General features: G+C 36.8%; 1 protein-coding gene across 3 annotated transcripts in view; it reads left to right on the top strand.

The window, feature by feature from the left end:
* Positions 1-16,700, top strand: part of LOC139984753 (PAS domain-containing serine/threonine-protein kinase-like) — a 136,432-nt gene extending 119,732 nt beyond the window's left edge. The window contains exons 16-23 of one of the 3 annotated variants that reach the window (XM_071998787.1): positions 616-777; positions 1,471-1,596; positions 2,083-2,217; positions 2,541-2,740; positions 3,931-4,064; positions 5,225-5,362; positions 6,892-7,016; positions 11,692-11,832. In XM_071998787.1, coding sequence (XP_071854888.1) covers positions 616-777; positions 1,471-1,596; positions 2,083-2,217; positions 2,541-2,740; positions 3,931-4,064; positions 5,225-5,362; positions 6,892-7,016 — 1,020 coding nt within the window. In that variant the 3' untranslated portion in view covers positions 11,692-11,832. Of the gene's footprint in view, positions 1-615; positions 778-1,470; positions 1,597-2,082; positions 2,218-2,540; positions 2,741-3,930; positions 4,065-5,224; positions 5,363-6,891; positions 7,017-7,142; positions 7,170-11,691 lie in introns of all 3 variants that reach the window. The other 2 variants (XM_071998788.1, XM_071998785.1) reach the window with 2 other exon arrangements.
* Positions 16,701-18,157: the final 1,457 nt, after the last annotated feature.

Genomic DNA, 18,157 nt, shown 5'->3' with positions numbered 1-18,157 from the left:
GCTTTTTTTTTTTAACGTAGTACGTAAAAATTCACCGAAAATCATCTCTGTGTAAGACTTTTGTTCAGAATTTAAGTCGTGATGGATGTTGCCTTGGCTTCAGGTGAACATGACTATGTTGCGTATAGGAGCGTAGTGGTTAAGGCAGTGGACTTGTGATCTATGGCTTACATGTTCAAGTCCTGGCCAGATCATTACGTTGTGTTCTTTGGCAAGGCACTTTATCTCCATTGCCTCTCTTCACACAGGTGTGTAAATGAGGACCTGTGGGATAAAACTGTTAGCTGGGCACGGTTTAGCTGCTGCCATGTGGAGGGATTGTCTCTATGTTTGACAGGTTATCGTTGACCTGGGTAATAATGTAAAGTGCTTTGAGCCTTTGGAAAAGGCACTATATTAAAATATGAAATTATGATTAATTATTATTATGATGTTATCAGACCTCTGCCTACTCTGTCAAGATTGAAACATCATGACACATACGCTGTTATTCTTCTCATTCGCAATACTTGAGGAATGTGAGATATAGTTCATGCTTCATCCGTCTGCTACACTAGTTACATTCCCACCCCTGGATGTATTAAACTTGCATCCTTTGGTTCTCTCCTCCCACAGGCTGTAGCCGAGGCTGCACGATGTAATTCAACTGTGATGGAGGAGGATTTGGACCGTTTAGGGTCGGGGGAGTACAGTGATTATTATACCACCCTCCAGAGTATCGGTAAAGGGGCCTTTGGATTCGTCAAGATGGGCAGAAGAAACAAAGATGACACTCAAGTAAGACTAATTGTTCTATTTGTTTATTGTTCTCTGTGTATGTGTGGGTATATGTGTGGGTGTGTATGTATATATCTCAGTCTGTTCATTTGTTTTTATGTATGTTTGAAGATGACACTCAAGTAAGACAGATATTCATCCATGGGAAAGTTCTCTGTAATCTGTTTTTCAGATCTGACACAAGATGTTAGCTTAAAGTCTGGTGTACGCCTGGTCTGTTCTTTCTATTGTTCTATATATGTTCATTGTTCTCTGTGTATATGTGTGGGTGTATGTGTATCTCATTCTGTTTGTTTGTATGTATTTTTGAAGATGACACTCAAAATAAGACAGATATTCATCGGTGGGAAAGTTCTCTGTAATCTGTTTTTCAGATCTGACACAAGATTTTAGCACAAAATCTGGTGTAGGTCTGGTCTGTTCTTTCTATTGTTCTATATGTTTATTGTTCTCTGTGTGTGTGTGAATGTCTCATTCTGTTTGTTTGTATGTATGTTTCTGTTTGTTGTATTTCTATTATTTATTTCTGTGTTGTACCTACAATAGCCATATCATTCCATTTCTTCGTTCTCTTCGTGTATCGGTCTACGTTGATTCGTTATTTTGAAATGCATTCTGTACATCGCTTAGCTCATAAATATATATTTTGAATTATTATCAATTCTATTCCACCCATTGGGTTATTACTTTCAGGTGGTTGTCAAGTTTATCAGAAAGTCCAAAATCTTCAGCAACAACTGGTGGACGGATCCAGAATACGGGAGATTACCTCTGGAAGTTGCCCTGTTAACACAGCTTAGTCACCAAAATATAGTAAAGGTATGTGGGTGCCTTCTGGTATGTAGTTCATCCTTATGTCAACATTGTGCATGACCTTTAATAAGCTTGGTGAATAGATTTTTGTAAAGGATTCCATTCTGTTCAACCCTTAAAATCTCACATAACAGTGTACTTTGTTAACTTTACTAGTACAATCGCATCCCAAAGGATGAAAGCAAATACCGTTATTTTATTCTCTGTGTATGATTAATACAATACAACAAAGTCTGTGAGCAACAAAATTTTTCCAACTGATTTGGAAATTCCTATGAGAATTTTAGAAGTAGAATGTATGGTTTTTCTGAAGTAGCTAACTGTGACATTTATGTGTATGGATTGTACAGATGATACATATATTTTACATTGGATTGTCCATGTGGTTCTTTTCCCTTTAATAAAGTATAGTCACAAACAAGTAACAAAAAGTCTTCAACTTTTCTCTTAAAATCTTCCATTTCTTTTCTTTTTATTTGGCTTTACTATTAGGTTTTAGATTTTTACCAAAACGAAGAGTTCTTTCAGATGGTTATGGAGAAGCACGGTTCTGGGATGGACCTATTTGAGTTCATCGACAGACAACCAAACTTTGACGAGGCGTTGGCGAGCTACATGTTCAGACAGGTGCAAAGGGCTTTCAATCTTACCTCTCTTTGTTTTGTTACCTGGTTCTGATAAGTGTGTGTATTAAGAAGGGTCTCCTTGTAGCTTATGTGGATCGATTAGAAAAATTGCTTGTTTAAAGTTTTCTGCATCTCTAAGTCGATAAACCACATCCTCGTAACAGTTTGTAATACAAAGATAGGAATTTTTTTTCTTCAAATTTGGTGATATTTTGTGAATGCATCTGGCAACATTAGAATGACTCACAGGTTGAAGACATACTACCCTTTCCCCCCGCTGCAAAACGATGTTTTTATTTACCTTTCCTTCGTTTCTGTTAACAGCTCATCGACGGAGTCGCGTACCTTCACAGTAAGATGATCGTCCACCGAGACATCAAAGACGAGAATGTGATTCTCAACGAGCGCTTTCAGATCAAAATCATCGACTTCGGTTCAGCGGCTTACTTCGAGAGAGGGAAGGTCTTCTCCACGTTTTGCGGTACTCTAGAATATTGTGCACCGGAAGTAATTCAAGGCAATAAGTAAGTTTTGGTAGACGTCGCTCTACGTTGTCGGAATTCCATAAGATGTTGAATATAATTTTACAAACGGTTTGTAGCAAAACCCCAAAAATGTTGAAAACTATGGACTCTCAGTTTAAAGAAGTTTGATTTTACCAAATCCTCATAATAATGCAGTTCATTAAATTGGCGAGTGATTAATAATTTTAATTAATAGCCTCGGCAAAAAGGGATTTAATCTCATCTTTTCTTTCTTTTTTTTTTCTCCTTTTTTCCCCTTCCATTCTGTTTTACTTTTTGGTGTTTGTCTGCCAAAAAATTGTTTCTGTGATGTGTTGGTTTGCTCAATTTGTGATAAATATAATTACCTACAATCACAACTCCCTCATTATTCGAAAAAATAAAAATAAAGTGCGAAGACAAAAGCCAGATGTTTAAAAATCGTTCCTTAAGGATTACAGTGGAAGCTAAAAAATTGGACTGTTTGTGAGGTTTCCGCTGGTGTGTTTGCTAGTGAGACCAACCAATCAGGAGCAGAGTAGTGTTACATGCTCCGGCTCAATTAGTTCAGGGCTCCGATATTAAATAAGTTGAATCAACAGCAGTTAAAGAGAAACTCCAGACATAGATATAATTGTAGAATATAAGCTTTATTTATTCTGTGATGATATTGTTGCTGGAGTGCAGATCCAGAATAGTGTATCTGAACTACACTCTCTGAAGTCTGGAATGCTAGTCTTGTTTCATACTAAAAAACTACAGTATTTAAGTCATTACAACTTCCTGTGAAGGGGCAGTAACCTCTCTGTGACATAAACTCTTGGTCACAGAGTCTTTTACTTATAATTACTAAGGCACATAGGAGAGGGCTATGACTAACCACATTTGTTTACACATGAGATGCAACAGGTTGTCATCTGTGGTTAAGAATGAATATTTCATGGAATTAGGACAAAGGGGGCTTCTACGAATATGATGTGGGTGAGGGGTGAATAAACTCGGGACCAGGAAGTAAGTAGTTACTCTTAAGACAAAGAGGCATGGAAGCACATATTTAAAGTAATATGATGGGGATATAGCTACATACTACATTACAGTAGGTTAATACCGGAATATCCAGCTGTCACCAGCTGCCAAGTGTTATCCAGCTAGAGCTTGTTTTGTTTCGACCAGCTCATGCTATAAAACTCAACACCTTTTTTATTTTCCAGATATGAGGGTCCAGAGCTGGAGATGTGGGCTATTGGCGTTACCCTCTACACACTGGTATTCGGCGAAAATCCATTTTATGACATAGAAGAGACTATAGAAGCATCCTTAAAACCACCTTTTCCTGTTTCCAATGGTGAGATTTTTTTATCGTTTTTTGCTGATCCCTGCGGAAGCTAGCTTGTTCAGAACAGTGCCTGCTTGCAGCTCTGTGGTAACAGACAAACTTGCAAAAATGGAGGTCTTTTATCATTTATTATTTATATATTTTTTAATTTAATTTAAATTTTTTTTTTTTTTATAAGCGTTACCTTTATGTGTGGGTAGAAATCCATGACCTGATGGTTTCGGCAAATTAATTTGGTTTAAATGGGAATAAATATATCTAGTATCACATAGTAAAGTGTTCTACTTTGTGGCAAATTGATACACATATGCAAATATATGTGTAGTAGTGGTGCTTGCTCACTATAGTATACCCTTTCATGAGAAATAAAAAAAAATCATCAATCTGTAAACCCACTACACAAAATGTGAACACTAAATTATTCACAAGCTTTTCTGTAGGGCTTCTGTTTTGGTTGGATCGGAAATATGAAGTATGTAAGACCAGTTTGGAAAAGATGCTTTTTGTAATTTAAGTCAGAGATGAACCATATATCACAGAGTGTTGTTAACATGTAAAATGCTACTTCATTTCAAAATTGTAAGCACCTTGACCAAAATGTCTGTTATAGGAAAACAAAATTTAAACAATTTATTTCATCCAGAAATCCATTCGTCTATATATGTGGTCGGCTTATTCAAACTATGGAAGTAGCAAAATCAAAGTTATGTATTTATAGTTAATAAGTTTGCAAATGATATGATATTGTAGAATTTGATTAATATTGGAGTAAAGAGGAATTAAGCTCCTGTGAATAGCATATTAACCAAAGAGTTGAGTAAATTTTAATTATCAGGAAATGAATTTAAAGATATTTTGGCCAGAGAAGATGGTAGGGTAGTTTGGTGCAGACTCATGTCTGGGGGGGGGGGGCAGGGGTGGATTATTGGTTTTGATAGTACTTCTTATTTTCCTATAAATGTCTACATATCTAGTTTTATTCAAGTTGCATATTCTTCCATAGTAGCCCTGAAAGGGTTTTCTAGCCCTTTTATGATTTTTGTAGGCTACTCTCTTTACATTCCTGACTTTTTTCTGTATGTTATTCTCACACATACAAATCTTCATTTAAACAAAGACCATGAATGCAACCAAAAAAAAATACAACAAAATGTGTGGTGCTGTTCCAGAATTAATGCAGCTGGTCGCATGGCTTCTACACCCTGAACCGGAGTGGCGATGTACTCTGAAGAACATGGTAGGGAACGCCTGGCTCCATCAGCCCTGTGACCTGAGCGAGTATAAATGGGAACAGGTCGTACCAGAAAGTGAGTATAAATAGATGTGCTGCCACTTGGCTAAAAATATGACAGAAGCTCTATTTTTTTACAATAAATTCTCAATTTTTTATCCCGGCCATATTTGTGCTTTTATCAGAACTACAAAGTTAAGCACAGCTATTGATTCGACATTGGGAGAACTCAACAATAAGTCAACCATTGAAGGTTTAACATTTAAAGAGATTACCATCGTCAGTAAAGTTTACAATGAATATACAGAATGCAGATCTTGTAAAACAATACATGTTGGTCTTACTCTAAACCAATAGCACCTTATAGTGTTGTTGAGGTATAACAAAATATTGAAAATTCATTCAATATATTTTGGTAGACTGCTTTTGGCCATAATTTGTGATGTCCTAAGACAGCTAAAGTTTAAAGTTTTTTTTGTTTCTCAGTTAGAAATTTATACTCCCAGTGTCGTGAGATCATTTTGGAAGAGGTACACCAAAATAGTATGATGTGTGAAATCTCATACTTGCAAAAAACACTTGCAACAGTTATCAAACATACACACAAAAAAAGTGAAATGTTCCAACCAATAAAGTCAGTAAGAATTTTCAAATTGTGAGAATGTATTGATTTCTTTCATTTGGTTTTGAACATAGGAGTGTCCACATCACATTATGAAAGGAGAAGCAAACCCCCCTACCATTTCCTTTACCTTCCTGGGTGACTTCCCTTATGGCACAGCCACTAATTAGTTTTACAAGTTACCTCCAAGGTCCCCCCATTTTATACACCTGGATGAAAAAGACAATGAAGACTAATTGCCTTCCCCAAAGGACACACCTTAATAGATCTGGCCAGGACCCGAATCTACAATCCTTATATCTCCAGTTCATTAGCCTGTTAACGTGGTGGGGGAGTGTGGTGGCCAATTGGCTAAGCCATCGGACTTGTGATCCAAGGAGTACAGGTTCGAGCCCTGGCCAGATCATTGCGTTGTGTCCTTGGGCAAGGTACTTTATCTGCATTGCCTCTCTTCACCCGGGTGTACTAATTGGGACTTGCGAGGTAACTTGTAAATATAGTTGTGTGCGCCGGTTTGTGGCTGCACCCTATGGGAAGTCCCCAGGGGGACTCATGGCTGTAGTGCACTGTGGTGCCCGAGGAGAGATTGTTTGAATTGTGCACACTTGGTGTGACAAGTTACCAATGACCAGGGTTAAGTTGTTAAGTCATGTGAGAGGGCCTTGGCCTTGAACAAGACTGTAAACCTAAAATAAATAACCACTCTACCACAAAATAAAGAAGAATGTATAAAAACCTCAAACATAATGTGGCTGAATGAGGTCAATGTTAGATCTGCAGGGTGGGGTTGGGGGAGGGGGGCGTTGCTTCTCGTTTTACAGATTCACAGAACCTCATTGATGTGTACAACAATGAGAAATCCCATTCTCTGTATCACTTGTGTCTTAAAACACAGCGATCACACATACTTTAATGATTGATACAAGTTAGATGTTTTTTCTTCTTCACGCTTCAATTTTGTTGCATGCAATTATCTCGCGTAGACCGTGAGATATACGATCCCAGCCCTTCACCGGAGGAGAGAGACCTAAGCGATGACGATTATGACTCACACATGGTGCAGAGATTAGCCATGGAGTACGAACGTCGATTGGCTGGTTCGGTCTAGGTGAACATGTGTGCCATATGTAACTCGCCTCATTGTTTGCTATTGCAGTTCTATCCTTTTCTTCTTCATATTAAACTATACTGAGTGATGTTTTGTTCTTTCTGTTTCCATTTTTCTTCTATTTAGTTGCAGTCTAGTAATTTCAATCAGCGGGTAAGAGGCGGAGGGGGTTTATCAGAAGGGGAAGGGAGGGCAAGGAGTCTTCATTTCAGTTTCATGGACCATACAGGCATAAAAAGTCATTTCATTAATAGCATAGTGCATACATCTATTATTGGAAAGTGCTCATTCAGGAGGTTTGTGAGGGTGCCAGAGAGGGTTCATTGATGGGGAGGAATGGGATGGGATGTGACACTGGAGGAATTCATGTTGATTTTCATTGGTTCGTTGCCACAGCCACAAAAAAAGACCCTTTTTGGTCTGGGTACCCTGTGCATGTTTGTGACACCCCCTTTAAACACGATACTTGATATAGAGTAGCTTCATACTGAGCATGTGGATACACCTCTGTCAGTTCAAATAAGACCCCCCCCCCCGAATGGAAATGGTAGAGGGCAAAGTTCATTATCGGTCATTCATCGGTCAAAGTGTAAGAAACTTTGTATTCACAACCACAAAAGTCAAGCTTGGTATACATGAACTCAGTTCATGGTATCTAGATCCACCTTATTCAATACAAGAAACCCATGGTTTTGTGAAGGTCAAAGGTTATGTGCGGGCAGCAGACGTCACAGTCTCAGAAAATCTTGTAAAAAAAAAGTAATGCTAACTTTAATTTATTTTGAAGAGATTGTAGCCATAGACTGTATGGTCTTAATTCAGTTAGTTCCCCCCCCCCCCCCTCCTCACCCATACCACTGTATGGAAAGCCATTAGACGGTAAAAACAAATTGTTAGTTAGTAATCACCAAGAGAATTTGACAAAAGAAGATTTCCAGAAATACATGTTGAAAAAACAGAATGGAGGATTTACAGCTGCAATAATTTACCATGTGTCTGAGAATGGTACAAGTCATAGAATCTATTACCAAAGGAAGGAATGACATTACTCAATTTGCCTGGATACTATATTAAGGAGGAAGTGCTTATAGTTATATCTTGTTGTCAAAGGTTATCAGCTTTCTCAGTTAGAAAAGCAAGACATTGAATAAACTTCTCATGATTGTTTTTTATTTCCTCTTTGCTTCTATCTTATATCCTACTGTGCGCATTCGACAACTGATCAACTTTTAAGAAGTTGGAAGTTTTCACATTTCATATAAAGTCACTGAAAACAACAATAACTATCGGTTGTTGAGCAAACATTCAGCCCCGAAGTTATCACAGCGCCTGATTTATTCATGAATAATACATGAATTATTCATCAACCCAAAATTTTGTATGCTTTTTAGAAACAATGAAATGAGTCTAACAGCAGTAAAAATATTGCATGAGAATCTGATTTTTGAGCTTTATTATTATGATTATTTTTTTTGGGGGGGTGGGGTGGGGGCTGATAACTTCAAAAGATAAAGTAACCAGAGTTTTTTTTTTTTCAATTCCTTTCAACAATGACAAGCTATTTGTAGTCACTCAAATGTTTAGTGTAGTCTCTCTTCTTACTTGTTTCTCTGCAGTCTCAATTAAAATTGCTACTCCTAGCTGACTAAAGTTGCTGATTGTAAAAGCTATTCATCTTACACCAAGACATCTTCATTGCAATATTGTAGGCCTTTCCAACTTTCATATATTTGTATTTGAAGCTTCAGTTGTAATATGGAAAATCAGTTTTGGATTGTGAAATATTGTTTAACCTTGAATCTGGTTACAGAGGAAAGAGCCACGATGTAGTCAAGAATTTGTATTTTCCTAATTATTTAATGAATCAATTGATAAATTATACAGCCGTTACTCGATCATAACGATCGTGAGACCTTCCGATTCGAGTAGTGTTTCTGCCGAGCGAGGGCGATTTGCAGCATCGCCCGTAGACTGGCAGAGGGAGACTACTTTGAAGCCGGTGATTGGTTGAATTACAACACCACACCCCCAAAAAAAATATTACTAGTATTAATGAGTACATTTCTCAAAAGAGCCAATCACAAAAGCACCCCCTACATGCTTGCTGTCTAAAACTGAATGCTTGCATCCAAAAAATGTATTGTTCTTGAAGGATTAGATGTAGGTCAGCAGAAAAAGAATTTTGTTATAAACTTTTTCTTCATATTGCATCGTGAGAACAGATGAATGGACATGTTCCCAGGGATTGTATTAAAATCTGGAGACTGCTGCTAAAAGCAGAATCTGGGGACTGCTGCTAAGAGCTGCTAAAAGCAATTTCAAGGAGCTCACAGAATGCATTAAACATGATTTTCCATAATATTAAATGACAATATCTAGAACATTTTATTGGGTTCATATACGTGGCCCCTGGTGAATGTTTGATCATCTCACTCTGTTCAATAAACTATGATGTTTTAAATTCCAGATTTGTAGCAAATGATAGAGCCAGTTCACCCATCTTTCAAAATGGAAGAAGAGTCAAATCCAGTCGTGCTCCAAAAGGAAAATTTGAAAAGTCATAAGCATCGAATTATCCTCCGTAAAGACAGTGCCGTGACTTGAGTCATATTAAATGATTCAAGTAACAGAGATCACCGGAAATAGTTCACCTTAAGATTAAAATGTCCAGCTTAGTACCACTCAGAATGGTAGGCCACACCTGTAAGAAATCAAAACGTGATGCATACAGGATGGGTACCCATAACTTGGGTAAATTCCCTCACGCTAAAGTGTAGTTACGTAATTGATTACACAAAAAAGACTAACATACTTCATGCCTCCATATAGCTTTTCATTCCTACCAAACAAAGGATTAAAATTAATCAATTTTTAATAAATGTAAGCATTTATATTCTTTTACATGAAAAACATATGAAATTTATCAAATTACTAGTTGAAGTGTCCTCGATGAGGATGATTTCATATCCCTCACAGGAGACATTTTTTTCTCTCTCAGGTCGGTCAACCTTGCACCGATTAAAATGTGATTTTTCATTGACCCTAAAAGACATCTCTGAGGTCCTTTTGTAGTCTGCCCCCAGTTTGACAACAACAGGGGAAGAACATTATAAGATTCAATGTTATATTTTTGCTTCCATCTTTTAGTTTGTCACTTTCAGGCTTCAATTTTTACCTCTCACCTTTTATTTTTCCTTTTCAGCTTTTATTCACTAACACCTACTGTACTCCATCTTTCGATACTCTAGATATTGCTCAATTAACCGTTTCACTTTGTCAATTGTCTTCACTTTATTAGCCATGAAGCAGTCTGTCACACAAGTACATATAGCGCTTGTATCCATCACATGAGTAGTTTGTGTGCACAGGCATATTATTTCTTGGGTGGAATGCATTTTCACTCATTATATATTTCTTTCTGTAGTACAATGTGTTAAATGTTTTCTGGGTTCAAGTAAATTTTTTAGAACTGTTTCTTCTCTTATTCTTTTAGTGGTCCAAAACACACAAATTTGGTTGTGGGGAAAAAATGTAGCAAAGTTAACAAAGAATTGAGCAATCTGTACACTGTAGGAGTGACTTGTTGGTTTGGCAAATAGAACACCAGCTTTAATTGGGCCAGTCAAACTCCCCTTGGTGGCTCATAGGCCTACCACTATTCTTGTCTTATTTCAGTATCTCCAAAGTGATGGAGGTTAATACCAGTTATTTGTCTTACCAATATGAAGTTTTATTCTTTAATATATATATATATATATATATATATATAAATTAATCCAACACTGTTAGTTTGAACATCCATCCCATTATGATATACTGAAAGCTAATGAGATATGATTGCAACTTTGTATAGCAAAGTTAACAAAGAATTGAGCAATCTGTACACTGTAGGAGTGACTTGTTGGTTTGGCAAATAGAACACCAGCTTTAATTGGGCCAGTCAAACTCCCCTTGGTGGCTCATAGGCCTACCACTATTCTTGTCTTATTTCAGTATCTCCAAAGTGATGGAGGTTAATACCAGTTATTTGTCTTACCAATATGAAGTTTTATTCTTTAATATATATATATATATATATATATATATATATATATAAATTAATCCAACACTGTTAGTTTGAACATCCATCCCATTATGATATACTGAAAGCTAATGAGATATGATTGCAACTTTGTATATATATATCAATCATATTTGAACAGATCAATCAATCAATCCTCCCTTAAACTGCAGGAAATAGAGAGCAACAAACTTTGTCTGTGATGTCATCATGAAAGATCTTCAAATGATTTATTTTTTACTTTTTTCATCTTCATGTAGATTTATCCTAGAAATGTAGTACATTTGCTTGATGTTCAATATCTTTCCCCATTTGCTGTGATGACATCACTAGCCTTGCTACTGCCAGATGCATTCATAGATCCCCTCCCCCCTTCCCCCCACCCCCCCTCCAACCCCCCACCCCAACTTTTTGAAACATCTGTATCTCCACGATACAAAATGCTGAAGTTTTAGAAAGTTTCCTGCAAATTGCTTACGTAAAGAATTTAGCCATGTTATAATCCTTTAAGCTTAGAAATTGCAACCATCATCCTCAATCTGTTCACTATGGCATTTTTTTTTCTTTTTTTTTTTCTTTGTCTCAAGTTGTTTCTACTTTTTCCTTAATACACAGGAGAAACTGTAGACCCCACCGACCCTTCTCAATTTTGGGAAAATCAACATAACTCGGACACCTCATCACTTTCAATGGAAGAGGACCATATACGGATGGAGCTAAAATGGCGTTATGACAACCTGCTCGCTGTGAACGGAGACGTGACCAAGGAAACTGACAAGAAGAAGAAGAAGCTGAATACTAGCTGGTGATTAATCATATGGGTGGAGTTAGGGTTGTGAGGCTTGAATATTCAGTAGGTTTATCTCTGAATATGCAAAAGATGTGAAACTGTTTCATTGCTTGCATACAATACACCAGATTGAGCACATTTGTGTGATTATGAAAGTTAAGTAAGATCAAGCAAGATTATCCAAGATTCATTATGAATATGGAAGGTTGAATTTTAGCTGCTGTTTATTCAGATCATACTAAGAAATAAGTGTGTTGTATGTGAAGTATAGAAACCAAAGGTGAACTCATCAGCCAGTTCCTAATGCTAATACTAACTCTATACTCTCCTCTCATATCATGACTCAAACCACTAGTATTGATAGTATGAACAATTCCTAACCTTTATCGGATAGAAACAAGATATTCATACTGCGCATACTGTCAGCAGAAACCAAAGGAGAAGCTACCAGCCAGTTCCTAATGCTAATACTAACTCTACACTCTCCTCTCATATCATGATTCAAAGCACTAGTATTTATAGTATGAACTATTCCTAACCTTTAATGGATAGAAACAAGATATTCATACTGCTCATACTGTCAACTACCAATGCTTTGAAGTGGAACATGAAAGTACCTAATATATAACATTGTCCCCAACTGTACGTGTGCTATTCATATCGCATGAAATGGTAAGTTGTCAGTAGGAAAGAGATCATAGGTTATAAATACATTTATGGCTCTGATTCTGCAATGAAAATATAAATCTATGGGCAGAATGTGATCGGAGGGGCAAGGGTGGTTCGTAGAGCAAAAATGAAGATTTCCAAAACAATCTTCATAACAAAATTTAGGAGCAAAATATGTGTACCAATAAAAAGTATGAAATATCAAAGATGAAAAAATAAGCAAATAAAGGAACAAACCCAAGAAAAGAAATTTCCAGGGAGGGTTTTACTTGAAATTTCTTTTTATCACAGTTATAGGTAGCTCTTAAATAACACACAACAGTGTATTGTTTACCAAGCTGCCAAAGTATTCATCAACTTTTAGTCAGGTGAGGTTGGGGGAGGGGATGGGGAAGGGGAGGGAAAGTGCCTAACTCAATGAAAGTAGAAATGAAAACAAAATGAATGAAGCTGAATGGTATACAAGTCTTTCTTTATGATTGGGCCATAAGGATAATATCATCTTACATAAGGTGTGCATTGGTCACAGTTGTTATGTACTACCAGATATGCAAATAAGGAGGTACTGTCAATAGATGAACCTTATGATTTGGTCAAAGAAAATGTTTTCTCAACATTAATCAGTTTTTCATAAATGTTTACACATCCAAAGTTGTATTGTACTCTTTATGGTGTGTTATGAAGCATTTTTCCCCCTTCTTTATATAAAGGTGTGTGCATCTTAAAAATGGTTGGGCCTGTCATATACAGTTCTGTCCTTTGGAGCTCCACCCTTTGGTCTGGTGTGTGTTGAGAAGAAGTCGTTTGTTCTAGAGAAAGATTCCTATTGATTGTACAAGAATTTTTTTTTTTTTTTCAATAGTCCATACTTTATCGATTCATTGGAACCAGTTTCTGTTGAGATCATTTTCCATTCTTGTTAAAAAAAATTCTATTTAATTTTGTTCACTTTATTTTTTTGAAGTTTTGGCATTGCTATGAGTTGATAACATTGATCTCCCGAGCCACCGTCGTATTTTATTTACACCTTGAGTCAATGTTATATTAGCTGTAAATCCTGGTGCTAAGAATCGTTGAAGGGATAGCTGATACAACCAGTGGTACCAGCAAAGTTGGTCATTTTTCCAGGGGGTTGCATTAACTCACATGGGCCGATTGACAGCTTTCACCTTCACCTATCCATCTCCTCTTCCACCATTTAAAAAGAAAGAAGAAAATCTATCAAAACTATTAGATGATTATATAAACTGTTGTGAAATGCTGGGATGGCAGCAGTCAAATTCTATTTCAAGTTTGAACATTAGGTGACCATCTTTGTTTACTTCTAGCATATTTGGGGGTGACTACCAAACGTGTTGTACAAGTACAACCGCATGAGTATGAGTACAACAGTATGAGTTTGAGTACAACAGTGAATACAACAGCACTAATTCCAGTACAACAGCATGAATATGAGTACAACAGCACGAGTACAACAGCAAATACAACAACACTATAGTTCCAGTACAGCAGCATGAGTAAGAGTACAACAGTATGAGTATTATTACAACACCATGAGTACAAGTACAACAGCATGAGTACAAGTACAACAGCATGAGTACAAGTACTACAGCATGAGTACAAGTACAACAGCATGAGTATGGTTACAACAGCATGGGTATAAGTACAACAGTACGAGTACAAAAGTATGAGTACGAGTAGAATTCCTGTTTTTGAGTACTATGAATACAATATGTTAAGTGGGACTATGAGTTATGAAGTTGCAATAGAGTGTTCCAAACAGCCTCAAGTACAAGCAGAAATCCATCAGGGCAAGTATTAGTGCAGGTAACTAATCAAGAATACAAATACCAGTCTCATTTACAAGCTTGGTGACTACTAATAGTGTTGAAAGTATTATTGTGAGAAACCAACTGTACATACTTCTGACAAGCTACATTCAAACATGATTGATAATAAGCTAGTGATATGGTTTGTGTGGGTTGCCTCATTGGGGTCTGTGTGGGTAGGTACCTGTAACCCATTCTAACAGACTGAAATAATTATTATTAACCTCAAAAGCTACTGTTTAAGGATGGTTTTACACTAGATCTGGATCAGATCTCGACGTCAGGATCTGATCCTGACATCGAGATCAGTTTTGCGTATAAACACTCCTGCATCAACAGTGACCCCAGATGTCCGGTGACCTCATTACGTCACATGCATTCTCCCAGTGAAATTCTAGTCCTGTATCATGCATGTGCTAAATTCCTACAAAGATTGAGTGGGTGTGGGCTGTACATAGTGTAGTATTGTCACCCTTAAGGTCCGGTCACACTACAGCGATATTTTATCGGAATACGGTCCGATTTTTCCGATTTTTGGCCAAAGAGTGAGGTTTGTGGTAGTGAATGTAATGAACGCAGTGGAATATTTGAAAACCTACTCCAAATCTGAGGGGTTCTGGAACGGACTACATTCTGAAGTGACGTCACATCGAAAAACGATAAAAATCGTAAGAGAATTCGGATAGCTATCCGATAAAAGGAAACGGAGTCAATATCAAAAGTTAGGAGCGGGCTGTTCCACATCGGAATGGCTCAACAGATAGCCAATCAGGTCCTTTATCACCAAGCCTAGAAGACCCAAACGAAAAACTGGCACTTTCGATTCCTCCGGGAAAATCGGATAGTATTCCGATAAAAAATCGGTATAGTGTGACCAGGCCTTAAGGTTATGCAACTATGACAAGGACAAGTGTTAATATCTTTTACACAAACCTTTATAGGTTTTTTGCTTTGCCACTGGTTGTAGCAGCAATACATGCTAACATACTTTATGTAGAGATAAGAGCATTGGTTGGGAATGTTACAAGAAAATAAAATTTCAAGAGTTTCTTTAAATTTCTTTACAGGTTTGTACACAAGTAGATATATATATATATATATATATTTTTGTGAGTTTTTGTTTATCATGGTTTTTGCTTGTGTTTCTAAGAAACAGTTGTGTGCTTTCACTTTTCTTTTGTTTTATATATTCATTACCAGTTACAATTGATAAGAAAGGGCTTTTAATTGTTGAGGTAGCTAGACATTTGGCCTTAATTTCACGAAGGAGAAAGTAATGTAAAATATAGGAGCCATAGGTAGATAAACCAAATGTGGCAACCATTGTTCTTTTGAAAGATATGACAATGGTGACAGCTATTGTTATTTTACAATAAGACAAAAGTAGCCATTGTGTTTTACAAGCTAAGACCATGACAGCAACCGATGTTATTTTACAGTGAGATTTACAAGATCAACCAATGTCATTTCAAAAAGCTTAAGTGAATTACAGCAGCCATTTGTTATTTTACAGTAAGATTAAAAACAATAGCAGCCATTGTTTTTTTTCATATATCATTCCAGAACTGTTAACAGTAAGTATAGGATTATAGATGTCTACTGTTTGTTAATACCTACATTTCAACAGTGGTTGTGTTGCGGACAAATACCGTTTTTAAGGGTATACGTAGATCCACTTATTGCTAAATTTGAGAGAATTATCAACCAAATCTAGAAACATATGTATAATAGTGACTATATGTATAGGGACTATATAAAAGGTATATATATATATATACATATGGATATATATACATATGGATTACATATGGACTAAAGCTAAAGGTATAACTAAAGCTATAGCTAAAGGAGTTCTTCTTTGATGACACGTCAAGTTTGAAAGGCAGACTGTTTTTGCCTTTGTCACATTAAAATTGTTTCCCCACAAAGCTATTAGCACTACGAAAATAAATGTTACCAAGCCGAAAAGGTTTTGAGAAAAACTTGCAAATTGTAGTATCTTGTGGTTGCCATGTTTCAGTGACTTGTTGTGAAGTAGTTCTGTCTTGAACTTTGAGCCACACCAAAATAAAAATAATAATTAAAAAAGAAAAAAATCTCATTGTGGTTGCTTAGCAATAAGAAGGGCCTTTCAAACAAAAACTTGCTCCGTTATGACTTTTTCACATTACGAAAGAAAATAGAGACATTTCATATATTTAAGCAAAGTAAAGATGTTGATTGTGCCGATTTTCCATCATTCCTAGATTTTTTATTGAAATATGTGTACAAACTTCTTGCACTGAAAAAGAGCTTATATTGGAATAAAAGATGTATGCAGTCTATGCACATACTGACTCAAGAGTGTCGAGTAGTGATTTTTGTTCATATGCGGCAGAATAGAGATGAATTGAGGTATTAGTGTTTGGTTTAAATCACACATGGGACCACAAATAATCTTGCAGGCCACAGTGTAACCTTTAACCAAATCCGCAGGTCTCGTCACTTAAAGACCAATGACAAAAACAAGGGAGATATTACATTTTATGGAAAATAAAAGTTCTGCATTGCATTGTCCAACTAATGACTACCTTGACACAAGTGGGCTATACATATTTTGTCCTTTCTGCTATTCAGTGAAATTGATAGATATATTGGGCCACATCAGAAAGGATCTGAACAAGTTCTCCTTTGTGGACTGCAGGGAATCTGCGCTAGGGTCACATATGAAACCCGTGGCCGCAGTATGCACACATGTGGCTCAAAGGACCTCCAAATTTTGGTATGCTAGAACTTGCCTCCAAGTTCGATGGTACTTCTCAATTCGAGACTTACCACATATACCAATTTTCTGGCAATCTCATTTTCTTGCCCATTTCGTAGTTAATCTCAGATTTTGACAGCCTATTCCCAAGCTGCTTTATTTTAATTCGGGATCCTCTGTTTCACACAAACCGACATATAAAAAAGTCACATTACTGACATCTTTTATTAAGCACAATGATATATGTTATGAATCTGTCTTGTAGATCACCATTGATCACTTTGTAGAACGACTGGAATTGAGTTTAAACATATCATGTCAAAGTTCGAAAAAAACCACTGATTTGAGCAGTTAATTCCCACAACTACAATAGACAACACACAGAAGATAAATAATATTTGCTAGTACTTTAAGAGGTATTCGTGAAAGTTGTCACATGTGTTAAGAAGTTGTAATCGTTGTAACACAATTTGACCTCTGGTGACCCAAAATGACCTTTGACCTCCCAAAAAAAATAGGCTTCTTGTACTCGATGTGTTACTTCTACACACTATATATAAGGTCTGCCCAAGCTTCCATACACACCATAAGCTTCGGATCCATACATTGAAATATCGTGTTTACAAGGTTTTCAAAATTTGACCCCTGGTGACCCCAAATGACCTCTTACCTCCCCTAATAACAATAGGCTTCTTGTACTCAATGTGGTACTTCCACACCAATATTCAATTGGTCGACCTTCCCTTCTTGAGATATTGTGTTTACAAGCTGGGCATCATAAACGCACCGTCCTACACGCACGCCATCATGAATGCAAGGGTTACAATTATCATCGAAACCAAAAAGGCTAGAGGTAACATAAGGATTTTTTAATTAGCAAAGCAATGGGAATGACAGTTTCAAATGTGGACATTGGTTTGCATTTGTTTTTAAATATCTTAAGTTACAGTACTATGGTGCTGCGTTAGTTCCTATGTGACCGACCCTTAACTCTGCAGTGTTATACATACTGCACATGTATGACGTAGCTGCACCAATAGGCAGACTGTA

This window comes from Apostichopus japonicus, chromosome 17 (assembly GCF_037975245.1).
Source record: "Apostichopus japonicus isolate 1M-3 chromosome 17, ASM3797524v1, whole genome shotgun sequence".
In the NCBI taxonomy this organism is placed as follows: Eukaryota; Metazoa; Echinodermata; class Holothuroidea; order Aspidochirotida; family Stichopodidae; genus Apostichopus; species Apostichopus japonicus.
The sequence above is the reverse complement of the archived record's forward strand: the minus strand, read 5'-3'. Positions and strand labels throughout refer to the sequence as shown.